General features: G+C 33.8%; 1 protein-coding gene across 3 annotated transcripts in view; it reads right to left on the reverse strand.

Moving 5' to 3' along the window:
• The window catches only part of DNAJC13 (DnaJ heat shock protein family (Hsp40) member C13), a 110,657-nt gene that overhangs the window by 71,281 nt on the left and 14,228 nt on the right, over nt 1-25,148 (reverse strand). For all 3 annotated transcript variants that reach the window (XM_031940125.1, XM_031940124.1, XM_031940127.1), the window contains exons 3-16: nt 18,768-18,843; nt 16,621-16,770; nt 16,200-16,241; nt 14,515-14,715; nt 12,696-12,902; nt 12,496-12,591; nt 12,045-12,136; nt 7,910-8,076; nt 7,682-7,761; nt 7,431-7,600; nt 6,891-6,990; nt 6,075-6,182; nt 4,867-5,022; nt 3,924-3,980 (exon numbers count right to left, since the gene is read on the reverse strand). In XM_031940125.1, the coding sequence (XP_031795985.1) occupies nt 3,924-3,980; nt 4,867-5,022; nt 6,075-6,182; nt 6,891-6,990; nt 7,431-7,600; nt 7,682-7,761; nt 7,910-8,076; nt 12,045-12,136; nt 12,496-12,591; nt 12,696-12,902; nt 14,515-14,715; nt 16,200-16,241; nt 16,621-16,770; nt 18,768-18,843 (1,702 nt within the window). The remainder of the gene's footprint in view (nt 1-3,923; nt 3,981-4,866; nt 5,023-6,074; nt 6,183-6,890; nt 6,991-7,430; nt 7,601-7,681; nt 7,762-7,909; nt 8,077-12,044; nt 12,137-12,495; nt 12,592-12,695; nt 12,903-14,514; nt 14,716-16,199; nt 16,242-16,620; nt 16,771-18,767; nt 18,844-25,148) is intronic.

Raw genomic sequence — 25,148 nt, forward strand, 5'->3', positions numbered from 1 at the left:
ACAAGTTAAGCAGATATTAAATGTTTATTATGTATTAGGCAAAATGCTATCTAGGGGAAAACATGCACAGAAATAAATACAAAACAAAAACAAAGTAATTTGGAAGGAGAGGGACACTCAGAACTAGGGTAGTCAGGAAAGGCCTTGTGTCTAAGATAACACAAGGGCTGAGCTTTTAAGAAACTAGGGAATCAAAGAAGAGGGGTGAGGCAAGACTGTTCCTTGCAGATGGACTGTGCAAAGGTGAAGAATCAAAAAAAAAAAAAAAAACATGTCCCATGCACTAAACAGCAAACAGGTCAGTAGGGTTGGGGCACAGCACCAACTGGGAGTGGGAACATATGTCCAAAGAGAGAACTTGGTACCAGGCTGGGAAGAGCTTTACTGCATCTTAGAAAGGAGAGACAGCACAACTTTCCAGGCACAAGTGATAGTCACCCACATGCTTTAGTAGCATGAACTTGGCAACTCTGGCTGATTGGCAAATGAGACCAGAAGGAAGAAAAGAAATGAGGAGACTGACAATAGACAAGGTGAAAGGTTATGAGGCCCTGGACTCAGTGAGAATCAAGTGAATGGATGAGGATACACAAAGGAGAGGTGGGAATAACTCAATAAGCTTGCCAATGTGAGTGGAAGTGAGGACAAAGAAAAAATGAGGATTATTCAGTGATTACAAGGATGGAGGACCCTTAAAGGGCACAGCAAAGGTAGAAATACTTTCTGTTTTAAGTATTCTTTGTATTGGAGGAGAAATAAGTTCTCTTTTGGACATAATGAGTTTGGGATAATTATGTCCTCCCTAGATGGAGACACCCAACAGACAACTAGTGATTTAGCTACAGGCAGAGACGAGTTCTGGATGCATAAACTAGAATTTCATCTGCATAGTGAATGCAAGAGTTGGTGAAATTCCCAAGAGTGTAGAGAGAGTACAGAAAGAAGTGAGCCCAGGAGAAAGTTGAGTATATCCATGCAAAGACTGGGGATGAATGATGATACAAGCAAAAGAGACAGACAAATGCCAAGACAGATAAGAGGAGAGAATCAGGAGGTAACAGTGTAAACACCATACCACCATCAAAATCCAGGGAAAATAATCTGGAAGAAAGAAATGTTCAACAGAATCAAACATTGAAGGGAGGTAAAGAAGGACCAAAAATGAAAAAAAAAAAAAAAAAAAAAAAAAGCATCAGATTTAGTAGAGAGATCACTCAGACATATTTCATTCAAGTGGCAGGGGTCAAGACCAGATTGCAAGAATTTTTAAAAAGAAGTAGAATGTGAAGAAGTAGAGAGAATGAACAATGTTTTTCTATGACTTCAAAAGTGAAGAAGAAAAAGATATAGCAAGAGAGATCCAGGGCATGACAATGTCAAATTAAAAATTTTAAGACTCAGCCCACATAAGCATGTTTTTGGGTAGGAGTATGAGCCAGTGGATACAGCAAGAACTAACAATTAGGAAGGAATAGAGAATGAAGGGGCAAATTCCTGGATAGAGGGGTTAGCCTGGCCAAGGAAAATGACTACCTCTTTGCCCTATTTTTGATTTAATGCACACACTAAGCATTCACTTTGTGTAAAGACTACATCACATTTCATCTGTTTTTTTTTTTTTTTTTAAGTCACAATTCTAGAAAGCAGATAAGCAGTTTAAATATCCTACAGAGAACAATACAAATAAATATCAGTTTATGGCCAAACTAAGGCTCTATTACTGCTTTCACAGAGAGTCACCAATTAGTGTTGATGTTATTGGTATTTGCAAGTAAACTCAGAATACCTCCAGGTTTGAGTTAGGAACCCTTTCTTTTAGTTCTCTTTAGGGAAAATCAGAGCCATGTACTTTGCAAAGTGAACAGAGGCTGAATCTTACATGAGTCCTGGCTGGATGGGTGGGTGGAGCCAGTTGAATTTATTATACATGAACATCAACACATGAATGTAAAATGGGCATAAACTGAGAATTCTACTAAATCTAAAATTTGCCAACCAGATCAGGACAATAATAACTGAATCTAGAAGGCATAACGTTTGTCATTCTCATTCCGCTTTTATACTAAAGAGAATGAACTTGGAAAATATGGAAAAATAATGGTCAGCAAAGAACTGAAACCCAATATAAAGAAATGAAAACTCCTTAGCAATCTCCAGTGAATTAAAATCAAATGAATTTTTTTTTTTTTTAAAAGACCAATGATGTTTTCACTTCTATGAGAATTGGGTTTAAATGAGGCAGAGTTGCCCAAAGTCATGAGCCTCACTTTTTCCTACAGTCATCACATTCATTTGCAAGACAAAAATCCAGATGACTGATGATAGCCTGGGATGCAGTGGATGACAATGGTGTCTGTTGTATGATCAAGTTCTACAGCACTTGCTTCAGCCACTTTCACAGCAGTTGGAACAACTGTTCTCACCCACCCATTCCTTTGAAGTCTTCACATACTTGAGATAAATATTCTACCAATTCATCAAAGGTTTAAGTCCTGCTGGATATCCTCACCTTGGAAAGTTTATAAGACAAACTATAGTTTCTTGGACCCATAAATGAGAAGTACCAACTAGACACAAAGGTGGGCTCTCACATCAGAGGTGCTAGTCTTCTCTCAACACCTTACACAACCCCTAACAATTCTTACCAATCAACACTAATAAAACCTAGGGGATTATATGCCCTGAAAAATCACAAATTCCTAGGCCCTTCATATAGAGGCTGCTGGACCAGTTGTGAAGGTACCATAGAAGGAATATTAGAAATTAGATGTGTTGTCTTGAAGACCACTGAGGATCCATCTTATTCAGATTCTGTCACTTACTCCAAGGAACACAGCTCATAAATAAGAGAACTCCAGCTCAGGTCTAGATTCCAAAGTTGTTATTGCCCCATCATACCAGACTGCTTTGTATAAATTCCTTCCAAAATTTAATTATGCTATAGAATCCAGGTAGATTTTGACTGTTTGAAAAGCTATTGTTATTAAGTGCTATTATTATTCTAATTTTACATATGAGGAAATAGAGGCTGAGAGAAACTAAGTGAATTCTCCAATGTTACAGAGATATCAAGTGCAAGAGACAGGATTTGAACTCAAGACTGTGTGACTTGAAATCTCTCATTACCCGATATGCCACCTAGCTACCTTCTTATCCTTCATAGGGCCCAACAATGTCTCTTATGCTGAATGAACAACCTCACTTATTGGGAAACTTGAAATAACTATTCCTGAAAAGGAAATAATTAACAAAAGACATTTTCTAATAATCTAAAACTTTCCTTTTTTTCACAATTTGTGAAATTATTATATTGTGAAATTTGTAATAATCACAAAATTATATCAGAGCTAAATATTAATTAAAAGGTCAAAAGGACTACAGAATACATATAGTATTATGGCATTCATGTAGAGTAATAATGTACAGGGCCAAGGAACAAAACAACTTCCAAAAAGAAATGCTTGCCTTAATGTATGATCACAAAGTTTTCACAATACAAATTTTAAGAGTAATTTTTTAACACAGAACCATAATGCTTTTGTTTGGGGAAGCATGGAGAAAGGAGGAATATTGTCTATAAAGAAAGATATTTTAAAGTACTTATATATTAATGGGATACTCAAGAAAAACAACAAAGGCATAAGTAGCATCAGAGTTTTCCTTTTGTGTCCATTTTAATAAAAATAAAATTATTCTGCAAAAGCAAAAAATTTGTTCTACCCTTCACTCCAGTGATGCTAAATTTTTCTTTTGCTTTGCTGCAACTACCAAAAGAAAATACAGAACAGAGAGCTAAAAGCTTTTCTTACAATGTTTTTCTACCACAGGTGGTAATATATTCAGTTTCTATCTGCATACTTCTACATATAAGAAAACTATTTGATTTATTTTGTTCAAAGATAGAAATTCAAATTTATTCTCACCTCTATTATTGCCTTCATAACTAAACCAGCTCCTTTAATAATTGCCATGGAAGGGTGCTTTAAAAGTGGAGAAAAAAAGAGTTTAATCATTTATCAGAGCTTTCCTTCAACTATAATCAATAATTGGTTACAAAGATATGAATATACAATTATTAATTTAATTAGTTAATAATTTAAACAGAATCTATTGGTGACATATACTTTGACAGACTATTTTATACAAAATTATATCAGAGCTAAATATTAATCAAAAGCCCACATTAAAAGGTCAAAAGGACTATAGAGTACATATAGCATTGTGGCATTCATGTAATATACAGGGCCAAGGAACAAAACAACTTCCAAAAAGAAATGCTTGCCTTAATGTACAATCATCATTCATGGGACATATTTCATTGCAAAAATGAAATAGTCCTTGTGGAAGGACTATTAGGAAGTATAAAGCAAGAAATTTTGGCATACCTGGTGACTGACTGAAAAGGCCATGGAGAAATTCATGGGAAAAGTATAAAGGACTACAGCACAATCACCAACAATGATTTATACAGGAAAAGTAGCATAAAAAATCACCAAGATTTTACGTTACGTCAAGAATGTAAGGAACAACAAATGAATAGCCAAAAATGCTATACTGGAAATTACATGAAAAATGACTAAAATATTATTTTGCTCCATCAATAAAGTATAACAGTAGAAATTAATTTTAATACTATTTTCAAGGTGGAAATGAAGCATGAAATAGCAGTGACCTCACATCATTACAGGAAATGCCTGCTAATTTTATTTACATCCCCAAACCAAAGGAATAGTTTTACAACATAGAAACTGTGAAAGATGTTACAATGTTCCCTTGCAACAGTATGATTTGATATTTTCCAGTGTTATCTCCTCAAAAGGCTTTTCTAAAGATTATCGTGAAGGGGGAAAAAAGCCATTATCTCACCTGAAAAAGTTTAAAGAGGGTTCTTCCATTGGATGCAACCATCTCCAAAAGCATATCAAATTGCTGCCCTTCAGTCGTCTCACTATATGGAGCACAGAGGGCAAAGGTGAGGAAGTCCAAAAGTGAACTAATAACTAGGGCACCAGTCCCATGATCCTGAAAAATAAAGTAATTCATTGCTTTGTGAACTTCTCAAAAAAACACTGAAGTTGTTTAAGGGAAAAAACTCTGACATTTAACTTAACTGGCAGAGTATTTAATTTTCTGATTTCAGAGTCATTACAAAAAGTCATTTTGCAATATGTAAAATAAATCTAAAAAGTCTACAGACACTGCAGAAAAACTAATATCAACTTCAAGAAAACTAAAGCTCTTTGAACCTGGATGATTAGAACTACTCAAGAAACTAAAATTAAACGAATCAATATCTTAACAGCTACGGCTATCAGTACATTTTTTCTTGTAAAAGAATTTAAAATTATTACTACTGAAAAGCTAAATCATAAATTAATTCAACTACTAAATATTAGGAATTCTATTTTATGATAGCCATCAAAAGGAAGAGTTGTTTCTAGAATTTTTAAAAATAAACCTGAAAAACCTTTCAAAACACTCCTCAGGAGATGACTCTGCAGTGTTATACATGATCTCCCTTCTCCCACTGCAGAATTAGCTTACATTACCTTGTCTTATATTTCCTTCTGTGTGTGTATTAGTCCTCTACTGTCTGCTCTCTGCTCATCTCCCTACCCTGCAAAATGGAAAGGACTCTTTTTGTTTATTGATTTGTCTGTTACTGTTATTCTTGCCTTCTCAATTCTTAGCATAGGCCTGCAGAGAGTAGGCACTTCAAATACCTGCTGAACTAAACTCAAAAACATCCAAAGAGCTTAACAGATGACCACATCAGCCAAATGTAGACACTGCACTTAAAAAGAAAGGGAACTTGGGTTTAAGTCCTGATGTAGGAACTTAAAATGATTTGCCCAGACCCTCACAACAAGTAATCTCTCAGCTTCAGTTTCTTCTTTTACAAATTAGGAAAAAATAGCATAAACCTTGCAAAGCTTTGAGAGCAAAAGAAAATAAATGTCAAATGCTTTGAACATCATAAAGGGCTATATATTGGGAGAAACTTACAACTCACTTTTATAGAACCTTTCAAAAGCAAAAATCTTTCTGTTTATAAAAGCTGAATCATTACTTACCACATGGGAATTAAATTTTTCTAATAAGTTTTCCAGAAACTTCTTTGAAGAAAGAAGAGATGCTTTGTTCAATTGCTCTTGCCTCAAGTCATAGTCATCGTGCATAGGCTAAAATAATTTTAAAAAATCATTCAGAAGCAGATTCATTTGCCATCATATTACACAATTTATTCATAAAAATGTTCTTGCTGAAACTTGTGAAGAAAACATTCTAAAAAATGAAAGTTCCCAGGGGCAGCAAGGTGGTGCAGTGAATAGAGCACCAGCTCTGAAGTCAGGAGGACCCGAGTTCAAATATGGTCTGACACTTAACACTTCCTAGCTGGGTAACCCTGAGCAAGTCACTTAAACCCAAATGCCTCAGCAAAACAAACAAATAAGTAAATAAATAAAATAATTTTTGAAAAATTCAAAATGACAGTTCCCAAGTACTGGGAAGGAAGGAAAAAGGAAAGGAAAAAAAGGAAAAAGGAAAAAAAAGGAAAAAGGAAAAAGGAAAGGAAAGGAAAAAAAAAGGCAGAAGATAATTATCTTTTATGATCAGTCTTCATAGAATAATTATACAACACATGATAGGCTAATATTCTTAAAAGTCATGATTTATTCTAACAATGAAAACTGTTTATAGTCAAATGCTAATATCAGCTCACATTTACACCAACTGTTCTTTCAACTAACCCAGATCATCAACTTTTCTTAAAAGTTCAAAAACTTCCTAGCTATGTTACCCTGGGCAAGTCACTTAACCTCAACTGCCTCAGCTTAAAAAAAAAAAAAAAAAAAAAAAAAAGGTCAAAAAGAATAAAACTAACTTACACACATGAGGGCACAAAGCATATCAATGGACGCATGTGTCACACCATCATGGTTCCTCTTGAGAGCTTTCACCACCTTTACTCCAAGCCGCTCCCGAAACCTTTTGAAATAAAAGCCACAGGTGTCCCAAATTACTACTATCTAATACTCTTATGCTTTTCATTCTCAAAATGAATAACAGACATCTCTAGATTTCTGCAATATTATCGCAAGAAAGACTATTATTAACCTCACATTTCTACCTCCTTAAAGGTGATTTACCATGTGTTGTTAATGTGGTAAATACAGGACATCTTGAGTCAGAAACATTTTTCATTTTAAATAACTTTTAAAAACTAGAAACTTTTATCATAAGAGAAGGAAGCTGCTCTACTCCTTTACTTCAACCTGTCTTGGTTTCCTCATTAACAAAAAAGCTAAGAAACTAGCCTTTTAGAACTTTTTTTTTTCTAGAACTTTTCATCAGATTTTAAAGAGATCCTAAACATTACATATTATTCTAATTCCATATAATAAATAGATGCAGAAGAGTCTACTCACTTGGGAAGCTGGGTAAAGGCCTGGAAGCCAGCCTTGGACGCCACGAGCCTCCTCACAGCTTGGAATTGACTCTCAAGCTCAGCATTGGATGCAGCCATGTCACCTTCCTGTGACAGTAATGCTGTGATGGCATTGTTGATCAGCTTCTCTTTATTCTCTGAGAAGAGGCCCTAGCAGAGAAAATATATGTTTAAGTGTTTTTCTCCAATACCCACAGCTACCTCTGGAGAATTCATGGTATTTACTCTTACATCCTGTGTTACTGCATGCAGAACTCCACTGTAGGAAATATTAGCATTGAACCTGAATACAGCATCAGCAAAGTTGCCATCTGCAAAAAGACAGAGGAAATAGAAGGAAAAAAGGATTAAGTAAGTTCCCATTTAGGAAAAAATCCATTACATATATAACATATATACATATACATACATATACACACACACATAGTAAAGTACAATAAGATTTGAAATGGCACTTACTTGGAGGTGTAGCTAAGAAGCGGAGGTGAAGGCTTTCTACTTCCTCATCCACAGGCATGCTGAGCAATCCCCATCGTTGACCTTTATGTGTGGGTGTCATTTTTACACAAACATCTCGATTTCCAGAGGCTCTTACTCCATCCAACAAACTAGCTAACAAGGAATCTCTGAGCAAAAAAAAAAAAAAAAAAAAAAAAAAAAAAAAAAAAAAAAAAAAAAAAAAAAAAAAAAAAAAAAGAGAGAGGGAGAGAGATGGGAGGGAGAGAGAGATTCAAAATACCATACTCCCAAAAAAATAATTTCACTCAGTAATTTGACTTCTGCGACAGCCTCCTTATTTCCTAGACAGGATTCTAACACACTCTTTTACCTTTCTATAATTAACTCTTTCATCAGCTTCCTTCCTAGTTCCATGTATTCATCCAGACTCTTTAAAATGGGAGAAAATCTATTCTTCAATCCACTCTTTCTATATACTCTACCTTGATAATTTAACTAGTTATCATGGTTTCAACTATCACTTACAAACAAAATCTCTTTTTAGCCTTTTCTCCTGAGTCTATAGACACACCTCCAACTGGAAAAAAAACATAATTTCACTTGAATGTCAAACAAGTAAGCATTTAAGAACCTACAATATCAAAACAAAAGCTAACTGAAATACAAAGACCTTGGGGAAGAGGAAAGTAACCTAGTAGCTGGGAAGGCCAGGAGAGGTCTCATGCAGAAGAGGTCTCTTGAGATAAATCTGAAGGAAATCAGGAGTTACGAGAAACAATATATGGAGGATTTGAGGTACAACCAAGGCAGGGAAATACAGTGCAAAGGCCGGGATATTAAAAAATGTATAAAAATATAAGAAACAAGACCTGCTTGGCTGAACTATAGAGAAGGAATGGAACGGTAAAATGAGGTCAGATTATGAGGAGCTTTAAACATCTAGTAGTACACATAAAGCCACTGACTTTGCCAAAAAGACCTCCTATCAAGACAGACTGAAGGAAAAGATGGTACGATATGACAAGGGATTAAGAGATCAGAAGTGAAGTCTCTTGGCAAATGATCTGGATTTCCTTGGTAAAATATAAGGTAAAGTTTTAGCTCAGAAGGTAAGAGAAGAGAAAGACTTGGAGGAGAGAAGGGATTTAAAACTACCGTAGTGAGTGGGCTGGAGAATCAACTAGGGAAGACTGAAAGCATTCGTTTACCACAACAGGGGCCCAGTTTGGATCAGATAATTAATTTACAGTAGATCCGAACAATTCAGTTGTGTGACTTCTGCCAACTCTTGTCCAACGGCACAGATTCAGTATGTCTAAGACCTGGTTTATCGTTCCTTTCAAATCTATTCCTTACAACTTGAGTACAACATCATTACTCCCATCTTCCATAACCAAAATCTTATTGATATCATTAGATACATTAGGAAAGGAAAATTTATGGACTTTTCATTTGCATTATCTTTTGTACCCATTCTCTCTTTCCATTACTACTCCTTTAATACTCTACTCTTTTTCCTCAATATATACTTCATATTCCTCCTGGATTTATCTCTACGAACATAATCTGGTTATATTTTTCCTTGACTCATGAGCCTTCAATGTGTGACTTGTGTCTTCTGAATAAAACTCAAATTCTCTGATTTATTAAGGCTCCACAAAGCTGAATCCAACCTATCTTTCTAGTCTCATAGTCTCATTTCCAGCCAAACTATTTACTTTTTGTCATATATACTTTTGAGTGTTCAACATTTCTTTTTAGCATAAACTTTACTGTACTTGAATTGCCTTTCTTTATACCTCTATGGTACTCCCACCATCTTTTAGGGAAACAAAGTCACTGTCTTCAGAAACTTTTTTTTTTAATTCTCCAGTTGATATGAACTTTTCTCTCATTAAATTTCTCATTAGACACCCTTTTTATTCATTTGTCATATATTATATTTATTTGTATAGATTTTCTGACCCATTAATAAACTATAACTTTATTTTTACTAAATGAAAAGAAATGTTAAGGACTGAGAATGATAATGTTTTTGAATATAAAAATGGCTTTAGGTTAGTGGAAATGGGAACTTAGAAATTCTTATAGGATTTTTAGTTATTGAACTGCACCTAAAGTACTACTATTATTTGTATTAATTATTACTAATTATAATTAATATATTTGTTTTAATAGAGTGCTACTGCTAGTTGTTTACTGTCCTTTAATTTAAAGGGATTGTAAATTATAGCATAATGATTCCAAGCAGATTTACCTTAACTTTAAATGGCTAGGTTTAAGAATAAGGATCTGAGATTTAATACCATCTGGACTAAAGAATTAAGGGATGTTAATAAGACTGCACCAAAATATAATAGTTTTTAAAGATTCAATATTGTTCTAACTCCTTAGCTGTAGCCCATTTAAGCAATGCCAATAATGTCAATCACAAAAATAAACTGGTACATTCAGAAGGTTTGGTTAAGGAGAATTCTATTACAATGTGCTGCAGATGCAGACAGATATACAGAAGTGATAGCAAACCTAAAACAGCAAAGAAAAGTGATAATATTTCTAATCAACTCAAATTACCCAAAATGGTAAAAATGCTGAGACATTTATTAATACAGAATAGGAAGAAAATAATGGCACATTAAAATGAAGACTTTCAAAGAATAATTTTTAGCCTGGTAGGATAATATATACATTTTAAAAACAGATTAAAGCAATGTGAGCAAGTCAACACAAAATATTAGCAATAAATATAAGAGGTAAAACTAAAGATATAGTTATAAAGAGTAGAAAAAGAAACATGATTGTATAAAGATTAAATTAAAAGAGAAAATTTAAAGGAGAAATTTCCTCAAAAAGCAAAAATGGATCTGCTTTACTGTTTCATTTACATAATTTATGGCCATAATGTTAACTGAATATTTGAAAGTAATGTTTTCATCATTAGTAAGCTATGGATGCCACAACTCTCATCCAATGTAACAGTAGGTGTTTTTTATAGAAATGTTACAGCTAGGTCTCAAATGTTAAGTCTAAAAAATGCAAGATTTAATTAGTGCTTAATAGACCCAGTCCATAATAACAGTATTTAAATGGCATTTTTGTGTTTTCAAAGTACTTTCCATGTAATTTTATTTTTATCTTAAAAAAGACCCTGGAGGTAAGTGTTAACATTATGCCCATATACCTGTATGTGCACGAATGTTTGTGGCAGCCCTTTTTGTAGTGGCTAGAAACTGGAAACTGAATGGATGTCCATCAGTTGGAGAATGGCTGAATAAATTGTGGTATATGAAAATTATGGAATATTACTGTTCTGTAAGAAATGACCAACAGGATGATTTCAGAAAGGCCTGGAGAGACTTACACGAACTGATGCTGAGTGAAATGAGCAGGACCAGGAGATCATTATATACTTCAACAACAATACTAGATGATGACCAGTTCTGATGGATCAGGCCATCCTCAGCAACAAGATCAACCAAATCATTTCTAATGGAGCAGTAATGAACTGAACCAGCTATACCCAGAAAAAGAACTCTGGGATGACTAAAAACCATTACATTGAATTCCCAATCCCTATATTTTATGCACACCTGCATTTTTGATTTCCTTCACAAGCTAATTGTACAATAATTCAGAGTCTGATTCTTTTTGTACAGCAAAATAATGTTTTGGTCATGTATACTTATTATGTATCTAAGTTATATTTTAATATATTTAACATCTACTGGTCATCCTGCCATTTAGGGGAGGGGGTGGGGGGGTAAGAGGTGAAAAATTGGAACAAGAGGTTTGGCAATTGTTAATGCTGTAAAGTTACCCATGTATATATCCTGTAAATAAAAGGCTATTAAATTAAAAAAAAAAAAAAAAATTATGCCCATATTACAGATGAGGAAATTAAGTGATCAGTCTAGGGTCACATGGCTAACAAGTATCTGGAGCAAAATTTGAATTCAAGGCTTCCTGACTCCAAGTCCAACATTCTATTCACTATGCAATCTAGCTGCCATTCAACAAGTTATTTTAGAAAATTTTCATTTATAACACAAAGTGGTATTAAGGATGATCACCTGCAGTTATACTAGTGAATTAACATTAGAAATACATTCTAGTCTTGAAATAATTTTACAAATACCTCTCTGTTGAAGAATATTTCCGTATTTGCCCCTTTATAAATTCAATGGTAAAAAGCTGCGGATTTTCAAAGTCACAAATCAGTGCAAATACCTAATTTGATAAAAAATAAAAACAAAAGGTTTTTAAATTTTATTGTTGAGTGGAATCTTCAGAAAACTTAACTAGTCTACAAAAGCACTTGTCTATGTTGCAGATTTCTGTGCATCATCTCAGCATGTAAAAAATGACAAATGTTTGTGAGCCAATGAAGTTTTTACACTTATTCATTTAAATTTAAAAGTTCTGCACTTAAAAAACAGATTTCTGAATTGTTTAATTTTCTAAGATAAAATATTAAAAATTAATTCCAAAAACTAATTTCTAACCTATAACTCATAAGGGAAAAAATGGGAAAGAATGATTCTGTTTTGCCAAGAGACCTTACATAAATTGATAATGTTGCTACTGACCTCTCCTAAAGGCTTCAATGTTGCAATATTATAGGTTGCTGGATCGCGTTCTACCAAACAAGTTTCTGTAAGAGCTAATACTCTTTTTACAGGTTCCTTTAAATAAAATATACATTGAAAAGTTAGTCAAATGAGAAAGAACAGATCATCAAAATGAAAAAAAAAAAAAAAAAAAAGTTCATGTTCACTGCAGATCTTACCGAATGTCTAGGAGATATTTTCTGAACAACAAATTCTGCTAATGATGTTATGGATTCATCGCCACTATATTTTCCAAAACGAAGGTTTAAATACTGTTCAAATCCTATAGGTTCTTTCCTGGTCCGCAGGGAAATGCCTATATAATTGCCAGCATGGTCAATTGCACTCTTGATGATTTCTTCCCTTTGTTCAGATGCAAATAGATGCTACAATTTTTTTTAATATAGAAAAAGTCAGATATTCAATTGATTTTTGCAAAGGCATTTACATACATTTAACCAGCAAAAGAAAAGCAGTTCAGAAAAGGATTTCAAATAAAAGTAGGAATCTCTTGTGATAAGTTATTGTAATTTACAAATATTCCAGCTTATTTTTTAAAAACTAAAGGATTTCCTGACTATACTCAAAAACATAAGTCACACAGCACCTAAATATCTATTATGTGTTTTGGATTTTAAAATCTACATAGCACTTACTTTGTTATTCCCCTGACCAAATTCTGCTTTCCCCCCATAGCGGTCATGTAAGCAATTTTTCTAATAGATATTTAGTAAAGATAATTTAAGTAGCGATAGGAAAACTATTAAAAGGATAGGAATTAATGTTGAGTTTCTATTAGTAGGGCTAAATTCCTTGATGATCAAGAGTTAAAAAAAAAAAAAGTCAATAGTAAGTCAATAGACAATTCCCAATCCTGATGAGTAAACTATATACTGAGTTCTCATTTCTGCTATTAACTAGCCTCATGATCTTGGGCAAGCCGCAATTTTGAAAGGCTTTGTTTCATTTTAAAAATGAATAGGTTTTACTTTTAAAAAGTTCTATGATTTGTTCTGGCTCTAACAGTCTATATGTTATTACTATAGTTATCCCTTCCACATTACGATTTTCCCCATCACAGTTTTGACATATCTTGAATCAGCATAAGAAATAAAATGGACATTTTCTGGGAGTTTTGTGGAAGTTACAGACAACACATAAAGTCCAGCAAACAATATAGAAAAAAGTTACAAATTAAAAAATGTATAAAATATGTGTAGTATTATAATATTAACCCAATATAAAAGAAAAAAAAAATTAAGACTTCCTCTGGTATGAAGGGAGGTCTAAAATACTTTATGCAGATTTTCCAACTTGTGGGGAGTTACCATGTCCTGAACCCCAGCAATGTGGAAAGAATAACTGTATACTAAAAGCACAAATGCGTGACATGTTCAGCATTTGTTATCTACTTGTAAACAGGACAAATCAAAGCAGCCTTTCAATAGGCTACAAGAATTTGTTAAAGGTTCTGAAACTCCAGAATTGAAAAGTGTCTATGACTACTAATGATGTTCAGATCTGTGAAGTCTCAAACACCAGAGAGACCTCAAAATCTATAAGACTTAGATGAAGCTAACATGGGAGAAAACCTTGGCTTCTTTTTGAAAAAAGATAACTTCATTTCATCTACTTCTTATCTATCAAATCCGTAAGAATAGAAACTGTTATGGATAGAGTTCATCTTGGGAGTCAAGAAGACTGGGGTCAAGCCCTGCCCCTGATATCAACTGGCAGTCTGAACCTGAGTGAGACACTGGGCTTTTCAGAGCCTGCAGAGCAGATATTAATATGCACAGGCAGAAGAGCTCCCTCATTCAGAGTTTTTAATAATAGGGAAATCACATTCAGTCTCTATGTCTGCCATCAAAATGATTACTTAAAGAAAAGATCTCAAATTAATATGAAATCATGACCAATTTAGGACAGTATCTGAGTGAAAATAGCCCTTTTCTTCCACTCCCCCCCATCTATGAAATTCTCTTTACAAGTACTTACCAATCTACTAAAACCTCCATAAAGTATACAAAATCCCCCTGGGTAATCAGCAAGGTCAGCAAAACCTTCAATATTTCTGTAGTCATAAGAACAAAGGACTCTGTTGGTTGCAGGATTAATTTGGTCAAAACCTCCAGGAGTTACTTCTAAAATGACAGGTTTTCTTGTATCACTCCAGTGATGCTTAAAACAATTATACCTCTAGAAAAGGAAAGAAAACTGATTTAAGATTTAGAGTCTTAAGCTTGCCACAAAATAAGAGTTATAGCTTCAATTCATAATTTATTACTAAAGTTGTGTTTCAGGTTTATTAATACTTGACAATGCTAATTCTAGTTGAAAACAATTTATTCTTTTCTATGTAATAAAAATATGATTTGCAATGTAAAAAAGCCATGGTCCTAGAATAATGCTGTGTCATGAAGTTTAATTAAGCATACTGTTAAACTTGTTAATGACATTTCTGGAAGGCTTTAAATGAAAAACTCATCTAGTTAAATCCTGGCTAACACTTTAAGAACACTATAGCATATCATTCAAACAATTAATTCAGAACATTAATAGCATATATTATAAAGCAGCACAATGAAAAAATATTAGCCCATAATTGCAATAAAAGACTATTCCAATTAGAACACTATCCCCAATAATTACAAAGAATTTCCTTAAATAATGTTTGTGCTATTTTAAAAAAATCAATTTCCCATTAACATACAAAGTCCTTTCACACTCAGTGATCTCAAATACACTTTAAAAGCATTCACTAAAATGGTAAAACACAATTCAGTAGCTAGTAGTCAAATGAAGTAACTATTCAAGAAGCCTTCTCCAAGATAGTTTTATGGTAGCTAACATATGGAGAGAAAATATTTACTTATATAAAACAATCCTTAAAACATGTACCTCCAACTGTTACCATTCTATTTCAATTGTTCTCATTAGGGAATATAGCCATGTTGGGAAAAAATAGTTCAGTGATAATCAGAATTCATCAAAAAGTTTCTTCAAGCTCATTTTTAATATTTTATCTTAGAAAATTAAGCATTTCAGAAATCAATTTTTTAAAATAAGTATTAAAAACTTCATTGGCTCCTTCAATGGGCTATCAGTAACCAGAGGGGCTCTGGGAAAACAGAGATGGGACTCAAAACAAAAATGTTAGAATGGTAAGATTAACATAACAAGGCAACAGCAAGCCACTACTTTAACACCTTTCTTTTGCAAGGGAGCTCACTATATAACACTACACCAAAAGGACAGATTTTTCTAAGTTGAAATGTTCTTAAAGAACCAGGGAGTTTTATAGGAGGGATACTTAGCTGGATTCTAAGGTTGCAGAAGTTTAAATACTTCTGAAGGCCAGATTTAAGGCTCATATCTGCTGGCAAGTGATTTACTTACTGGTCATTTGAAAATGTATAGATTTTAAACTTCTAGCTTTAGGCTAGAAAAGGCTTCTAGAGTGATTGTATCTGTTAGCATTTTGCGTAGTGTCTTCTTGAATGGAGAACTTTTGTTAAGAAGCAGAGAAAAGTTTAGGATCTATATATAGAGAAAGAATGTTATAACAGCTGTCAGCCCTACCAAGAAACCTACATGTATATTTTTCTTTATGTTGTTCTGTCACAGGGCTACACTGCACCAAGAAATTAAATTCTTTCATTTTAAACAGTTAAAATACTTGCCCTTCCTGTGATTTTTCCTTCTGAAAAGTCAGTCCTAAATCTCTGAAACAAAAAAAAGATATGAAAATGTGGCAAAATTTATAAAGTAGATTTCTTATCCCCCTCCACCCAAATTAAGATAAAACTTATCCCAAGGTTTACTCATACCCAAAATAAAATATTTTGTCAAAGAAGGATTTCAAGACCATAATTGAAATATCACATAAAATACATAAAACTTCAATAGAATTATACGAATCACATTATTTCATCATGTACTATCATTATCCAAAGATTAATGTAATCATACATGAATCATTTTTTGGCCCTCTGATTATACAAAATCAAAAGTATTAAATCATAAAATGATTCTATCTTATTTATATAAAGAAATGAGAAAGACTCGGAAACAGTTGGTATACTGATAAATATATTTTCTTACCAGTGCTTCTGTCAGAAGTTCTGTCCTGTGCTCTGTAGAAAACTTTAAAGTTTCTGACTTTTTCCCGCTTCCTTTTCGAAAAGTGAGGTTGAATTCTGTTCCCTGTCCCTTTCCAACAGGACTAATGCTACAAATATCTCCATAAGGCCACTAATGTTTAAAAACAAAACAAAACAAAAACAAACAAACAAAAAAAAAACACAATTCATTCAACACTCATAATAAAATGAGATTCAATAATTCAATATTTCATTGTGGCCAGACTCCTTTGGTATATGCCAATTTCAAGGAGCAGTTTCTCTAGTATGTATTAATGCTTTTGATGATTTTTTATGCCTATCATTTTATGCCCTATCATTTTGATTCTCTAGAAAGCAAAATTAGTATGAATTTGTGCTATTACTTTAAACAGTTTTTTTTTTTTTTTTTTTCCAGTAGGGAAGGGAGCCCAGCTCAGGAAGTACAGATTTACTAGGTATCAAAAAAGAGATGGATTCAAATACTGCTTTGACACATGCTGCCTGGGTAACCTGGGCAAAGACCCTGGACCTGCTTTATTCCCAACCTTCATTTCAAGACTAAGATAAAAGTTCTAAATTATGGGGAGAGAAGAACGTGACGTGACCTTTATGAAATCATAGAAGTAGTTCGCACACTCAAATTTAAAGCTTTCCTGTGATTGTATGTTTTCTGGGTTTAGGGTGGGAAGGCCCTAATGTTAAAGAAGCTTGAGGAAAGCTGCACTACAGCATATGTTGTGGATGGTGAACAGTGTGGTTCCATGGGAAGAGCACCTGGCTCACAAATCAAGAAATCTCTGGCACCTTCCCTCCAATAGAGCCCACTGACACAATCTCTTTCATACATATACATAGTTGTCTACACGTTGTCTCCTAAATGAGAATGAGAACTCCTAGGGAATAGGGAATATGTTTTTATCATTCATTTCATCCCCAGTGCTTAGCACAAGGCCTGACACACAGTAAGCTCTTAATAAATACCCGAGTGACTACAATATATGGAAGTGTCTAAGAAGTCAAATTCTATGGCATAGAAGCCAAACCAGCACTCAGCTTTCCAGTTTCCAACATTAGGAAATTTAGTTGCAAAAGAAAATGAGGGGGGTAGGTAGGTGATGCAGTGCACAGAGCACCAGCCCTGAAGTCAGGAAGACACTGAGTTCAAATCTGGTGTGAGATAGATAACACTTCTTAACTGTGTGACCCTGGGCAAGTCACTTAACCCCAACTGCGAAGGGAAAGGGGATAGTAGAAAGGGAAGGGGAAGGGGAAGGGAAAGGGGAAGGAAAGGAAGAAAAAGAAAAGAAAAAAACGAAAAAGAATGAAATGAGGGGGAAAAGGGAGGGTAAAAGTATTCATACTATCTATGATATAATCAATTCATAATTTTGTAAATATGAAATAGCATAAAACAGTGACAAAAATACACAAATATCATAGTAAAAAAAAAAAAAAAATAGCATGTATTTGCTTAATTGAACCTGATCACTTAATTATGATTTCCAAAGTTCATTTGTCAAAAGAGAAGGTAAATAACAATCATCTTTTCAAGTATTTTTATATTTTAATCTTTTGACTAGAGTCAGTACTTACAATTTCAGCCACTACTCCCAACAAACATTCCATGTAAATTATATAAGAGATGACTATATATGATCTTTATATAAGGACTAGGGAGAAAAAAATCCATGTTAAAGGTTAACTTCATGCCAAATCAATAATCTCTAGGTGTATGGATTCCTATTGTGTTTTAGGTGCAAGGTACAGAAGGAGATAGGAGAGAGGAGATAAACTATCACGTGTAAAAAAGAACCAATTTTTCTGACTACATCATACAGAGAGCATATGTTTCTTAATAAAAACCTTCTACTTATTATAAATATTTAACAGAGAGCACACCAAGGCTAAATGATTTTCTCAATCCAGCCCTTCTGTCTCCAAGGCCTCATAGCCCTCGTCCATAGTCCACTTGTCCTCAAGCCTTCAACTGTTTCAGTTCCTCCATAAGCTAGAAGCACATCACTCCAAACCATTTTTCTGACAATTGTTCCCATCTATTCATGTTTACAGTGCAAAGATATGTGAATCAGTTCAAATTGAATTATGAACAAAAAACTTGACACTTACCTGATTTGTAACTTCTAGGGTATTGGGATTATATGTAGTGATTGCATGGGTTCCAACTGAAAAGACTCGTTTGTACCTAAAATAGAGGAAATGTTTAATTTTTATTTTTACAATTCAATTACTCAACACAATCTGATTAACACTAAATTGAAAAACAAATTTTAAATAGGTTTACCAATGGTAATATCCTTTGAGGTTTTATAATATAAAAACACATTTTAGGCATAAATATAAATTTTAGTAAAAAGAAAAATATAGCAAGACATTTGAACAACTCTACATAGGTGTGATACAGGCTGAATTGGTAGCTACTTGATCTTAAAAGATTCTAAATTAGAAAAGTTGATAAAAGATGTAACTCAGCAGTCTTTCAAAATATGCTTTGAAAAAAACTGAGGTGGAACAGAAAAAAGCACCATGACTTTTATCTTTAAAAGGCATAACTTTAGTTAATAATGAACATCAATAGAACCATCTGCATATTTTATTAAGTTCCAAAATTGGCAGTGGAACTCACAAAAGAGAAAATCTTCAACACAGAAGTTGAATTTTTTTTGGAGGATTTATGGAAGAACACATTAAGAATTACACAAGTTGAGAAGGCATGGATGGTTTACAATATCTAATGGTTAAATTATCAGCCACAGCAATGGCTTTTTGAATCTATCAAAAGTAATTTTTCCTTAATTCTGACATCTCTAAAATAGAGAACTCATACCAAAGTATGGAAGTATGGAAGAAAGATCACTAGACCTGAAGTTGAGAGACCCTTGTTAAAATCAAAACACTGACACTTTTACATAGTTACACAATTAGTTACAATATCTCTGAGCCTCAGATTCTATTTCTGTAAACTAGAAAAGTTAGTAATACTGTATACTATTTACTTCATGAAATGGTTTGAATATAAAGAATTACTAAGGAAAACTAGGACCCTCTACTAGCTCTGACAATGGGTCTCATTTATGTAATCTTTTCTTCATACAGTGAGCATAATTTGATCTCAACTGCAGCATATGGTAGGAGAAATCATGCCCAAAAGGGATGGAAAGACATTAGGGCAGGTTTAAAAGCTAAATTAAATAATTCTTGTAATTTATTGAGAAGTGACATGATCATAGGAAAATCAATAGTGGTGAAGAATGGACTAGAATTGGGGAAATTTGAGGCAAGACCAATTAAAAGGCTATTTTAATTATCTAGACCACGGGTCCTCAAACTTTTTAAATAGGGGGTCAGTTCACTGTCCCTCAGACTGTTGGAGAGCCGGACTATAGTAAAAACAACTTTGTTTTGTGGGCCTTTAAATAAAGAAACTTCATAGCCCTGGGTTAGGGGAATAATCATCCTCAGCTGCCGCATCTGGCCCGTGGCTGTAGTTTGAGGACCCCTGATCTAGACTGTAATGAGAGCTTGAGCTAAGGAAATATCTAAGTGAATAAAACAAAAAATGCGACACAGAATACATTAAATAAAAGTTAAGGCTGAGGCTGTCCTCAACAATTATAAAAAGATGTTTATCTTCATCAGTAGAAAGACTTTCTTTTTTTACTGGAAATTTGTGTACCAATGAAAACAAAGGATTGGATTAATAACAATCAGCAGCAGTTTGAGTGGAGCAAAAAAAAAAAAAAAATACTAGAATTAATTGAGAAATAAGAGAAAGAAAAAGTAACAAGTGTGAGTTGTCTAATAAAGTCCTGAGAGAAATGGGATAGTAGAATCAAAAGTCATATATTGTCATTCATAGGTATGGCTTAAAAGGCTGACTTGTAATTTTTCTATTTATTCAAAGTAACATTGAATAGAACAAACAACTTCATTTGAATAAAAAAAAGATAGTTCCTGAGTGTCTTGTCGGTTAAAATGGTCAAGTGAAATTATGCAATATGAGAATAAAGTTTTAAATGGTATTTTGGGGCTTCCTTTTTCCTTCACTTGGATGAGATGTTGCAATTTTCAATAGCTTCAAAGTTAAAAATAAGTTTATATCTTATCTCAAATACATTTTTAAAATTGTTTTACAAATACCTTAGCTAAAATATCTATATAGTATGAAAGCAGTATCAGAAAGACACAGTATGTGCCTGTGATGGGGGGAATATGGTTCAAGAAACACCCCTCTCCCTCCCTTCCCCCCAGAAACTTCCTTCCTTCTCTGTGCTATTTCTTCTCTAATTGTCCATAGAGAGTTGTAAGAATAATTAAGAAACCATTTATTAATCTTATTTCATTAACCATATCTGAATTAAACTGAGGATTTAGAGCTAAAATGGACCTATTAAGAATTGAGAGCAGCATCAATTGGGAACTGGCTGAATAAGTTGTGGTATATGAAAGTAACGGAATATTATTGTTCTACAAAGAAATGATGAATAAGCTGATTTTAGGAAATCCTGGAAAGATTTACATGAATGATATTGAACAAAACAAGCAGAACCAGAAATACAGCAACTATGAAATCATTATGATAAAACTATGAAAAAGACTTGATTCTTCTCAGTGGTTCAGTGATCCAAGGCAATCTCAATAAAGTTTGGATAGAAAATGTCATCTGCATCCAGAAAAAAGAACTATGGAGAATGAATGTAAATCAACACATGCTATGTTCACTTCTATTATATGTGGGTTTTTTCCCTATTCTGTGGTTTTCCTTTTTTGTTCTGATTTTTCTCTCCCAACATGATTCATAAAGAAATGTGCATTAAAATAAAATGAAATAAAGTTCTTAAGAGATATCTTAAAATTAAAAAAAAAATTTAAATTGAGGGCAGAATGTTAAGCAAAAATCAGAATAGGCCAGAACAGCAAATAAAAAGAGTAAAAAATAGGACTAGAAACAAAGCCAGAGAAATAGTATTTAGTCTGTGAGAGGTACTTACTAAGACTTAAGTGTATCACCAACCACCTGAGGCTCAAACAAGAACAGAGTTACTTATTCAGAGATTTCACTGCCCTCCTCCATACATCCTTTCCCACAGTCTTTCTCATTCTCTGCAAGCCATATAAACCTCAGCAGGTCACACTGGGTTAGGGAACAGTGATATTGACAAAAGGCAAAGTGAAAGTAAAGAATGAGGCTCTGGGGATCAAGGTCTACCTTGGACATAAACTGGTTATGAGGCCCTGGGCAGGTTATGTGGCCTCTTGTGGCTCTAAGCAACTCTACAAACTGCCAAGAAAGTTTAGACCTCCACTCTATAGGAATTCTCCCCAAGGAGTTCTTGGTCAATATCGCTGACCCCATTCCTAATCCTAGTCTATTAATTAGGGGGGTGGGGGGAAAGGAGAGAGGGAGAGTCAGTCTAGAGACTATTCATTTGCTATTTTATTAGGCTATATACATAAGAGTTATTAGATAATATACATAGTCTTTGCAAACCTTAAAACTATATAAATGCATACTTAATAGTAAAAGCAACAATAAGACTGTGCTAGGACATACTTTTGAAGATCACATTAAATAGCTGAAATGTGAGAAAAAAAACAGTACTACAATAGGCATGTAATCTAAAATAATAGAGACTAAAAAAAATTTATGTATACATACCCCTATATAGATATATATAACTAAACTGGTCTCTCTATATAGTCTATATACTGTGTGTGTGTGTATATATATACACACACACATATATACATACAGACTTACATACATGTGTGTATGTGTATATACAGGTTTAAGTGTATCTCATTCTTAAATTCTTCACTATTTTTTGCATTTAATATATCAAAATATTTAAATGCCCAATGAAATCAAATCTGATTACAACACAAATGTTCAATAAGTAATTTTTTTTTATACAAACTCTTTATACAAAATAAAAACCTAGTTTGTTCTCAAATGCAAAGGAAGCTTTCCAGGGTGAACTTGCCCTTCTACTTTGCCTAGAACATCTGGAGCTTCCCTTCCTGTCTCAAAGGACTTTGGTCAACCAGGAAATTATACTTCAGGTAAGAAAAGAAAATTTGTTTTTCTTTATCTGAATCTTACTTCTCCCACAAAACTACCAACCTGATACAGATAGTGAAACTGAAACTTTAATTGCAACCTCATTTTTTCAAGCTTAAAAATGGCTAAAGATGTAAAAACCTAAAGATGGTTTCACTAACAAAAGCAGAGTTGAAAATTTGTAGTTGAGAGCAATCTCATTTTATACTTGTCTGTTAGGTTGCTAAGTGAAAAAAGATGACTATGGTAAGTTTAAAATAAAAAGTTATTGCTATTGGCAAGGAGTAGCATAAAATGAAGAATAGAATTCCAAATTATGGTTTCTTATAACCAAAAAGAACTTTTATATCTTTGCTGATATTTAGAATACTGCTCTGTAATTTTAAGACACATTTGAAGGCTTAAAAACAATTACAAAAATTACACTCTACTGACACCTCATTTAGTGATTCAATTTTAATTCCCCCCTCTTTTAATTTAACATTAAATTTTAACTTTTGAGGCAGTTAAGTGGTGCAGCAGACAAACAACTCAGAATCTCTAAAACCTTTGCTCAGAAGTCTAAATCCAGCTACGGATGCTTCATGAAGTTATATGACCCTAGGCAAGTCACTGCCTCTTTTTTATCTGCAAAATGGGGATTAACAACATCTACTTTCTAGGGTTGTTATGAGGATCAAATGAGATAATATGTGTAAAGGCTCAGCAATCCATAAAACTATATAAATGTGTAATAATCATAGTAGCAGCAGCAACAGTCAAGATTATGCTAGGACATACTTTTATTCTTGATTAGTTGTCAGATTAAACAGCTGAAATGTGAAAAAAAATCTTTATAATATAAGGCATGTAATCCAATAAATTGACAAATGAACAGTTTCTAGACATCTAGGACTGGGTATATAAAGAGAATAAATATCAAAGAAGCAGCCTATACCCCCCAAGACACCAATCAATAATAGAAAGAGCTATGGTCATAACTCTAGAAAGATCTACAGTAATTTCATATCAAGCTCGAGTCTTAAGACTATAACAAAAAAAGAGTCAAAAACACAAATCATTACTCAAAAGCGACTTTAATGCTACCCCTGCTTTTTGAGCAGGAAGCTCAAAGACAAGACAGGAAAAGGCAACTAGCCTGGAAAAAATGCAAACATGTTAATGCAACAATACTTGTAGAATCAGTCTCTTACTTCAGGACTAGGGAGCCACTAAGTTTTGCTTCATCTATACAATGTTCTCTTGTTTTAACAATTACACAGAAGAGCATCTAAGTGACTCAGTGGATAGAGCACCAGCCCTGAAGTCAGGAGGACCTGAAATCTGAGTTCAAATCTGGTCTCAAACACTTCCTAGCTGTGTGACTCTGGGCAAGTCACTTAACCCCCAATTGCCTCAGGCGAAAAAAAGATTACACAAAATCTATACATGTTTTATTGTATAAATTCTCATATGTTATGTCTAAATCTTCTCCAAGTGGAATCCCTTTTAAACAATTACCCTACTTGGATTCCAAATTTTAGATACTCTACACATGAAGTGCTTAAAATTCTCAGAAGAGATAATGATTAAAAAGTTTACAGGAAAAAAAAAAGTTACTGTAATATGTAAGCTTTATCTTATCTTCAGAACCCTAAGAACTGCCATTTCTTCCCTCACTTTCTTATTTCCCCTTTTCCATTTTTCTCTGTAAGATAAGTGCCCAAGAATCACTACTTGAACTTACTGTGCTTCTTGTCCTTAGGACAAAGTATCATGGAAGCAAAAGTTATTCCACTACTTCCCTCATCCTAGATCCAAATTCATTATGCAGTATCTCTAGACTCCAAAATCTCTCTTCAGTCTCATCCAAATACTCATATACCTACTCTAGGTACCCTACTTTCAGCTAATTTGCTCTTTCAAAGTTAAAAAAAAAAAAAAAAAAAAAAAAAGGAGTGAGGATAGTGAGAAAAGGGCCTAGCTTGCAAGAGACATTTCCCTAGTGGTAATAGATAGGATATTCTTGGGACCCTGGGAAGAAAAAAGGGAAATGAACTATTTGAGAATTAATAAACACCTCTGAGATTTAGATCAGGATGAAGTTCCACTTTGGTAGCTTTATCCCCCCCTAAATCCCTGTCATATTCCCTTATTCTAGAATTATTGACACACCACTCAAATCTCTTCTCTCAAACTGTGTCATACAAGTCCCCAAATTATAAAAGTCAGTAACAGTGGTTTCAAACTAGAGGATTCCCTACTTCCACTCCTGGGCTGGTGGCATTCCCCCTACTGTAGGGATGTGTCCTGGGACTCTCAAGTTGGAACCCAGAATACATGTTCCCACAGAGACCATTGTTAAACATGAGATTAAGAGGTCCAGCATTATACTTTGGGTGTATTAAAGGATTAAATAGGTCAAGTCAGAAATGGAATGGAAATTAAAA

The sequence above is a fragment of the Sarcophilus harrisii genome, chromosome 5 (genome assembly GCF_902635505.1).
Source record: "Sarcophilus harrisii chromosome 5, mSarHar1.11, whole genome shotgun sequence".
NCBI lineage: Eukaryota > Metazoa > Chordata > Mammalia > Dasyuromorphia > Dasyuridae > Sarcophilus > Sarcophilus harrisii.